This window comes from Charadrius vociferus, unplaced genomic scaffold (genome assembly GCF_000708025.1).
Source record: "Charadrius vociferus isolate BGI_N301 unplaced genomic scaffold, ASM70802v2 scaffold637, whole genome shotgun sequence".
NCBI classification, from domain to species: domain Eukaryota; kingdom Metazoa; phylum Chordata; class Aves; order Charadriiformes; family Charadriidae; genus Charadrius; species Charadrius vociferus.
Genome location: NW_009649197.1, coordinates 228901 through 238360, shown reverse-complemented (window position 1 = coordinate 238360; position 9460 = coordinate 228901). Strand labels below are relative to the sequence as shown.

The 9460-nt window shown below is 36.2% G+C and overlaps 1 protein-coding gene across 1 annotated transcript in view; it reads right to left on the bottom strand.

Moving 5' to 3' along the window:
• The window catches only part of NRG3 (neuregulin 3), a 244431-nt gene that overhangs the window by 22723 nt on the left and 212248 nt on the right, over window positions 1-9460 (bottom strand). The window contains exons 5-6 of the mRNA XM_009888979.1: window positions 5874-5976; window positions 1843-1969 (exon numbers count right to left, since the gene is read on the bottom strand). Coding sequence (XP_009887281.1) covers window positions 1843-1969; window positions 5874-5976 — 230 coding nt within the window. The remainder of the gene's footprint in view (window positions 1-1842; window positions 1970-5873; window positions 5977-9460) is intronic.

Sequence of the window (9460 nt, the reverse complement as noted above, 5' to 3'; positions counted from 1 at the left end):
CATTCCTGCACTAAAATCTTGATAAAAATAGAAACCATTATTACCCTGCACTGTTACGCTACATCCTGCACAAGGTCATTCTGTTTTTCTTCCTAAGTATCTTTGCTCCCAAAGGGAAAATGCATTAATGGCAAGGAGAAAACAGCTGCCTGCAAAGTAGCCACAAGAACAAGAAAACGGCGTGTTAATTACCAGCACTGATAATACCAGTCTGAACGGCATTAAAAGCTGAAATGCAAATTTGGATTAAAAAAAAAAAGTAATAATAATGGTTTTCAACCTCTAATATCTGGAATCTACAAACTGCTACTTCAGCCATTATGGCTAATGTTACAGCAAAAGAAAAAGACTTAAATAAAGCTTGTTGATGTGTTTGTCAGCTGCTCAGAAGACATCAAATAGCTCATCGTGATGATGGGTTGACAAAATATTGCACTGAATTACAATGAGGAAAAGGCAAAGAACATATTCTTAGTGTTAACCAAGACCTACTTTATATGCTAGAACAAAAGCATCACAAAAGCTCTCTATAACTTTACCTTTTGTTGCCATCATTACAACCCAACAACACTCCCAACAGCCTTTTTGAGGCACTAGAAGTAATATACGACTGAAGGAACTGAAAGTGAAACAAAGAATTACTCCATGTTCCCTAAACTGTGATTATGTCAATTTAGTGGAGCTATCTTCCCTCTTGAAGTAGCGTATTTTTCCTGAACCACAAAGCATATCACAACCACAACGGTGCTCCTATAAAAAAAAAAAAAAAAAAAAGGGAACACAAGTAATGCTCTGACAGCTCCTCTGTCATAGCATGGAGGCTCTGCTTACTCTGGATTGGTTAAAAGGGCTTACACTTATTTCTTCATTAATCAGATGTAGGCCAGGAGTTGAGACATCTGTGGCTAAGCAGGCACGAGCACTCACTTTTGTAAACTCCCACTATTTTGATGGAATCTGGCAAATAAGGTAGCAAGCCCTTTGAGAAAAACTAAGATACTGTCTTTTTTTAGAAAAAGAATTAAGCATTTAGAAAGGCTCCGATACATCTTTTATGATTTCCTATTGTATTGTTATCAGGATCCTTCTCAGTAGTTCCAAAGACTGTTCAAAAATAAGACAGTACTAAATGTGCATGACCTGGGGGAAGAAAATGACATGCATTGGAAAATACCTTGCATCCAGGGCTAAATAAATGAGTCGCCTTCAAGTTCCTTATTTCAAATACCCTTCATGTATTTCATCATTGTGGGATTGTATTAACTTACATATAACTATATACAGCAAATGACTAAATAATTTTCAAATTTAGTTTGAATAAACTAATCTCTTCCTGGTATCAAAAATCCCTTTAACTCAAGCCCCAGGAAAATGAGACCATCTGCACAGTCTTCCCTTGGGTGCTAGTTTGCAAGTGTAAATTTAGTTCTAGGTTTTGAATTTACTCTGAATCAACTGTGACATACCTCTACATTTTTTCATGCAGGTTCATTAATTATTGGAAGAATTGAAATTGAAATCACTTAAGATGAAAGACCCCCGGCTTAACCTATGTACCATACATATGAGCTAAGGTATTGCCAGAAACTAAAATAGGAATTTCCACCGCTGGATACAGAGCTAGGGGGCTCCGCAAGGTGTACCAGGACCACCGAAATAACTTAAGAAAAAAAATCCCGCTTGGTGTTTTCCATTAAAAGGCCTGATAGAAAACATTTTATGAAAGACGTGAGAATTCTTGTTCCCATTGCTCAGATGCTAACAGCAACATGGTGATGTACTGCCATCAGCAACAGGAACTCAGCCAGGCTATTAAGTGTTGGAGCTGGCAGGATTACTTACATTTTGCAGCTGGACTCGGCTTTGTGCCATACACTCTGACTTTGCCATCATGCTGGAAGCATTTAGGCTGTAGGTTTTCCTATTTTGCGTTTCTTTCAGCTGTTCATGAATTTGCTTTGTTTGCTTCCTGCAGAGAGAAATAAAATAGATATAAGAAAGAGTTAGTTTGATCTTCTACCATAGCTATGATCTTTTTATAGCCATGGTTCCCTTTGTTCAAAACTTCACCGTATTAGATTAGCCATCTGAGCTAATTCACTGCTGTCTAATATTTCAATGCAGTGGTCATTTTCTGGTGAGGCTTAAGAGAGGAAAAAAAGAGCTCTTCTGTTTAAAAGATCTTCTGTTTTAAGATTACTGTAATAGCATGCTAGCTGTTTTAGTGCAGAATTTTGTAAGATCATCTATTACATATTTAACAATAGCTTGCAAGCAGGTCTGCATATTAAAACAGTATTTTGCTCTGATTTGGAACAAAGATTTTGGCAAACGCACCAGGCATTAGCCCCTACTGACTATAAAAAGCGTTGAAGAATCAAAGGTTTCTGCTAGTTGCTGATTAGACTCGACCTATAACCCAGCATCTTGAATAGACCAGCTTTTGCTTACATGCTTAAATCTGGAAAAAATCATCAGTATGGTATCTGAGGCTGTGTTTTTGACATATTATAGTACGATCCACTATGTCAGAGCTAGGAATACCGCTAGATGAATCACTTGCAATATTCAGGGGATAGCTACGCTATTAATAAAGACTTTCTGTTTCTGCCACACTATATTGGCAAACTGAGTTTTGAAGTTCTGTACGTGACTGAGTATACGAAGCAGCAAACTTTATTTTAAATATTTCTTTTTATCTTCTGCCAACAGATAGCTGGGCACAAACTGTTAGCAAAATATATTTAAGCTCTTTTATCAGTCTCCATTCTTTTGATAAGCTACATTGTCTGAGACTATCAGCTTTAATGATCACAATAAATATCTCCAAAATACGATTTTAATTCTTTCTCTCCTTCCTTCCCTTCTTGCTTTTTCTCCCCAGCAGATGCATCTCCAGCAATGAACCTGCAAAGGCCCTGGTCACCACTCAACAAGGCCAAGAACTCGTCAGCAACACCAGCAGCACTTTGCTATGCCACCAGCAGCTTTTGGACAGCAATCGGTGCAGAGCCAAATTTCAGAAGGAAGTGGTTTCAGGGAAGTGTTGATAAGAAATACAGTCTTTCTATACTGAATTTCGAAATTTTAGCAAAGACACTTCAAGAAACGTTTTGGGTTTAAGTTGTTTCTACATCTATAAATACGTGTAAGTAAATTGGAATATTCAGGTTCACTTCTGCAACCTTTAACATTAAAACTGAGATTCCTGAAGGCAATTTACTGAGCAAAACAATCTAATAATTAATTTCCTTTTATCAGCATGCAACCTAACGTTAATATTAGGTTTATGCATATTCATCTTGCCAAAGTATAGCATGCACAGTTATAAAACTAGAAACTATTAATAATTCAAAGTTACTCACCAATTAATTTATTGATTTTACAGTTTTTGTTTTCAAAACAAATGGACCTTATGTGTTCTACTTTAGAGATATTTGGCAATAAAGTGTTGTTACTGCAGCATGAAATAAAGTCACTAGTCATCTATAAAAGTCTGAGCCATAAAGAGCAGCCCATTACTGTACTCTCCCTCTGTTGCTAACATTTACAGCACTTTCTTGATTACCCAAAAAGGAATAATTGGAAGGGCGTAGTGTTTAATTAGAGTTCTAAACTTCCTCAGATTGAATTTATTTTAAAGAAGGACTTTTAGTTTAATGGTGCATTAGGAAATGTGTATTTCTAGCAGCAGGTATTATACAATTGTCAGACTAAGAAAGTCAGGGTCAGTGTCTTCATGGAAACTTTTTTCTTAAAGGGTGCACCATTCAGAGTTTCTGCAGCTGTTAGCAATATTCTGTATTTTTGATACATCAAATTAAATGTAAGGATTATCCCCCAATGCAGGAGGAATCCTTTGATAACTCTTACGCGTGGTCAAGATACATCTGCCTGATGAAGAAACTCCTGAAAATCTGTTGACTAAAAAATAACATATGATAATGGTTGAGGCACTTTAAATTTGTAGGATTTTACACCCTTAAGACGCTGGCTGATGTCGCAATTACAATACTGTTTTATGTGGCCTCTATGCAACCCAGTCTAGACACTCGTATTTACTTTTTGGACAGCGTGCCAGGTGGAGCCACAGCCAGGGAGTTAGGGATTGATTAGTACCTTACCATTACTGTGTTTCATAGATTTGATAAGATCTCTTGACTGAACTGAAGGTGCTCATTTTCTCATTACTCTTCAAACCTCAGTTCCCAGAATCTGGCATAAGCACACTTCAACTCTTCCCAGTGAGTCTTAACTATCATACTTATAACGCAGACAAAAACCCAAACCCAACACCCTCACCTCCTGCTGAGGTACGAAGCACTATTGTCTTGTGAGTTCATCTTTGAAGCATTATTTCTACTCATTATTTTTAGACATAGCTCTCCCCATGACCTCATCCAAGTCATGGTATTTGGAAGGCTGCTCCAAACCAGCTCTCCACCACTCCCTACAACAGTGCAAGCCCAAGAGGGGCCCAAGCTGAATAATAGAGGGACATTTTATTTGCACTATGCTCAGCTGTTGACTGCATGTTTTTCCAACTGACAATCCCTTTCTGCCTTTTCTGAATCTCTCTTCGTCAGTAAACCCCTTAAGCCTTTCCAGGAAGAATAGGAACATCTTATTCTCTCTTCTTTCTTCTGCAGATCTAAAATGCATAATGACATTTCTAATACAGTGGCAAAATGGCTGTCTCTGCTCACAATTTATCCCACAACCGAGGAGTTTGCAGAGAGGAACTGTCCTGCCACAGCATCCTCCCCGCTAGCATCCCTGTCACACTCTAGGTCCAAAGAACAATTAAACAAAATCCCTCAAGACATGAGAACAGGTGGGAGTGTTTAGATGAAACGTGAACGAACTCAAACCTTCGCTCAAATCATGCACAAACTACCCCTGAAGTTTGGGAGGATGAAAAAGAATAAAAAAAGATCTAGTGACTTTTCCAACTTGTTTTTTGTTTCCTCTTAGAAATGTCAACAAATTTTACATTTTTTCAAAAATAAAAAGTAATCCTCACCAGATTTCCTACCTATTAAAATAAATTCTAAAAAGGGGGATTCAGATAAGCATCCAAACTTTTAAATAGTGCAAACCTCTACATTTTTGTTGCTCAGTCACCATGACTAACCTCATGCAGGTAATATTTCTGTGATAGGTGTTCTCTCATTAGCTCCAGCTGGAACAGGAATGAGGGATGACAACCATACAGAACATAGTTATAGATACAGTGGCACTGAGAAGCATGTCGTGTAATTGCCATGAGGCTTTTGCAACTCAAATTACACACATAACAATAAATATTATAAAATAATGTTTAGTTGGGAAGATAAAGAACAGAGTGGAAGGTATTTAACTTGAAAACAGTTTAGTACAGAAGATTCCACCATACTTAGATTGCAGTTAGGCACCTACATCAGCAGTTTACAACTCTTAGCTACAGGTTACAGGTATCTGCAGAGAACTTGTCTCTCTCTGCAGATTTGTTCTTTGTTCTCAGCATACAGAAACAAAAGGGACATTCGGGGATAGGAAATAAAATGCAAAAAAGAGACGGTGTGTTTAAACTTTTATTTTCAAAAGAGGAAAGCGATTATTGCACTGATAGCAAAAGACATAAAATTACTATTGTCAAAATAAGAACTGGAAAGGACATAATCTCTTCTTTCCTGATATCAGAAAATAGAAAAAAGAACACATATTACTCCTGTTTACTTTTTTTTTTGGACTTAGATAGTGTAGCCATGGGGAACTGTTGTAGCCTGTCCAGAGATAACAACAGCTTCAAAAGGAGGGGAGAAACTGAAGAATTGCAAAGCCGTAAAAAGGACAGAAGCTAAATAACAAACACGCTAGACAAAGGCTCTTACTTTGTTTTGAAGTAGAACGCTGCACAAAGCATGCCCACTACGACTATGCCAAAGACGATACAGGAAATAGACAGCACCTGGCGCTGGTACACTTCTTCGCTCTCTGTGAATAGCAAAATTGAGAATTATGAAAGCATCAGAAAACAATACTTGCAAAAAGTGGATTTCAGCACATCATGATTTCACTACTGATGGACAGATACGGGAGATTTGGAGGTCCGGGTCGGCCAATTCCTCAACAGAATGGATGCTTCCCTGAACCTCTTGTCTAGATAAGGTTCATAGAATCGTGACCTCATAGCAAAGTTGTAGAGAGCGGTCCCAATACACACTGAGATACACATACTAACAAAAATCAGGATAGTTTAATATTTTCTCTGCCCTACATGCTATTTTTTAAGCTTTTTTAGAAAAATTCTACTGTCAGTAGGATAAAGAGCCCTACAACCATGCAGTTTTTCTGGCTTAAGGCAAGACCCATCAGAGCTCTCATAAGGTCCCACAAGAGCTCTTTTTTAGCAACCAAAAAAATGTAAGTTTTTTTTTCCTTGAATGGTGATTACAATGCCTTACTCCCATGTCATTCCCTGTACTTGAAGCTTATGTGCAACATACCACAGTAAAAAATTAATTCAATCAACTTGGATGGAACCCAATGACTACTATGCTACAATGCACCAGATATTGCTTTCATAGTAGTCTTATTTAAAAAAAAATAATTCCTTAATAAATGTCATAATATAATTAATTTTAAAACAGGAACAGAATGAAAGTAAAAAAAAAGAAAAAAAAGCTAAGAAAACATGAGAAAACACTCATTCATGACAGCAGACAGAAGCTGATAGGCTACTGGAGTTTCACACACTGAATTCATTAACAGTTCTGTAAGTGTTATATTTTATTATTTCAGCTACTTCTCTAGTCCAAAGTGCTAACAAGCTAAACAGTTTGTTATTTTTTAAGATCAGTTTCTTCAAACATGCAACATACAAACCAGTATTTTCATTCATATATTTTAGGTAGAAAACCAATATGTAGGGTCATCAAAGCACAGTACAAGCACTGTACACTGACAAACCTACGTTTTCTTTCTAGGTTGGAGATCTTCAGTGCAGACACCCCCATCAAAATTAATACCAGTCAAGTAGCTGACAGTAACTCCAAGTTTCAGGTTCATAAGAAGAAAATATTGTATGATAACATCAAGGTGAATCTAGACAAATATTGAAAAAAAAAAATCTACCCCTAACTGGAACTTCAGTCAAATACTATCTGGTGTTATAATGGCTGAAGACTATGTACAGTGTCCTAATCCATACTAATTATTAACTTCTCAAGAATTAATATCACAGTGCTCTTACTAAACGTTTGGAATCTTATATACAGTCATTTGTCTCTTCTAAGTGTCCCAGTCCCTTTCCATAAGCTATTTCAAATAAAGTTACAAGGAGCAAATCTTTATTTCTTAATTACTTCTTTACTTGCTTACTCAAAGAACACCACAGCGATTCAGAAGGCATTTCTAAGATGCAAAATGTCCTCAGTTTCTGTTGACTCTTTTCTCTCATTTAATTTTGAAATTCTAAAAGCTGAACTTTTAAAATATTGTCTTCAAAATAAAAAGAAGCAAATATAGTAACTTATACTTTTCACATTTCTAAAATATATCTGGAAAGGTTGTAATTCAGTTGGAAATCCTGATAACATTGCAGTAAAACTGATTCCAGTAGGGCATTAAGACCATTCTTAATAAAAAGAAGCAAATATAGTAACTTATACTTTTTACATTTCTAAAATATCTGGAAAGGTTGTAATTCAGTAGGAAATCCTGATAATATTGCAGTAAAACTAATTCCAGTAGGGCGTTAAGACCATTCCTCATTGGCAAGTATAAAATTCAGATCTGGACAGTAAATCTCATTGGCAATGAACTAAATGTTTGAGGTCTTTTTGTTTTGTTTTGTTTGTTTGTTTTTACTAGCCTGTGTAAACAGAATTATCCACTTTCCACTTCCACTGCAATACACAAAGGACTAATCTTACAAATTTTGAACTCTTATGTTGAGGTGGATCACACTGCAAATAGTTAAAGAATTGTTCCATTCAGCAACTGTTAATCTATTCTGCCTGAATACCAATTTCAGCACCTGCTGCTTAAGACCACAACTAAAACATACATACTTATGAACTGTAATTTCACTTAAACATTGCATATAATTAAAAAAAGTTATCTATTTATTAAAAGAAATTGATTAAAGTAATGTGTGCAAACAGGCTTAATTTTGCTTGTATTTTAACCTAAGTCTTAATTAAATACTTTCTTTTTTATTTCTTTTGTTATTTTTTCCAAACGGTGAGTTTAATGCAGCTATGGTCTTTTGTCAGTCTTGAATAGCTATCACTGTCTTGTTGAAGATACTTTAGAATACGTCTTACCAAGATAAAAGCACTTCAGGGACTGGACAATATTATCTTGCTCAAACAACTATGTGAAGATTTAAGTCTTTTGTGGAGTCAGACTAATCCCTGTCACTAGCTTTCAACACATGCTGATCAATGCTTTCTTTCCTTTTGTTTGTTTTGTACAGTGCATATTTAAAGAACTATTTATTGATTAACTTTACTCCATTTCTTAGACACCTTTGTTCATTTTTTAATATCCTTTAGATCTTTACTTATGTATTGGACTCCAGAATTTTTTGTCTCCAACATCTTAAAATATAACCAAGTTAAGCACTTTTCCATTCTCTAATCTTCCACATTGGCTTTTTTTTAAAAAACAACCTTCTTACTGATAGAAATGTAATCTGTCTCTCTGTGCAAACTTTGAAGATGTCATCGTTGCCTTGATTTAATCTCACTATTGCTCTAAACACATATAGCACAGCTGAGATCCTCTCTAGCCAAGGTGTACTGAATGGGCCTTTTAAATAAGGCAGAAGGCTACAGCTGAGTACTGCAAAGCACTTTTGTTCTCACAGAGCAGGAAGCTGCAGAAATTCAATAAGTAAAAAAGAGAAGAACTGACAATTCCTTCTCCTTAGTTGAAGATGTGCATCAACTTGTGCATACATGTATTTACATATTGAAACAAACTTCCCAAGGTAATTTAAAGTGTGACTGAAACCTACTATGGTAAGTCTCTCTTTATTCACATATATTCGTATATTCCTTGTGAAGAAAATCACCTTAATTACATTCGATTGAAATAAATACTCTAGAGAGAGGATCCCTCATTTAATGAACAGACGAGAAAACATCTCAGCTAAAACCCCTAAATATAAAACCACTATGGATATTCCAGGATAATCCAGCTGCATACTTAAGACTACAGAACACGAATTCCACCAAGCATTCAAATACATAACCTATACCAACACAAATACAACCACGGACCACAGTGCTGAAAAATAACATAGTAAACTGTTTAGATGCAGCCTGTTTTGTTTAACAAAAATTATGGAAAGAAAGATCTTTCCAGAACAGAAAGACAAGACAAACTCAGATGGGATATGAAGCCTGGTCAAAGGCTGGGTTCCCACAGACAAGTCCCCACTCGCTGTGCGCGCTGTTACATGTCTAGCCCA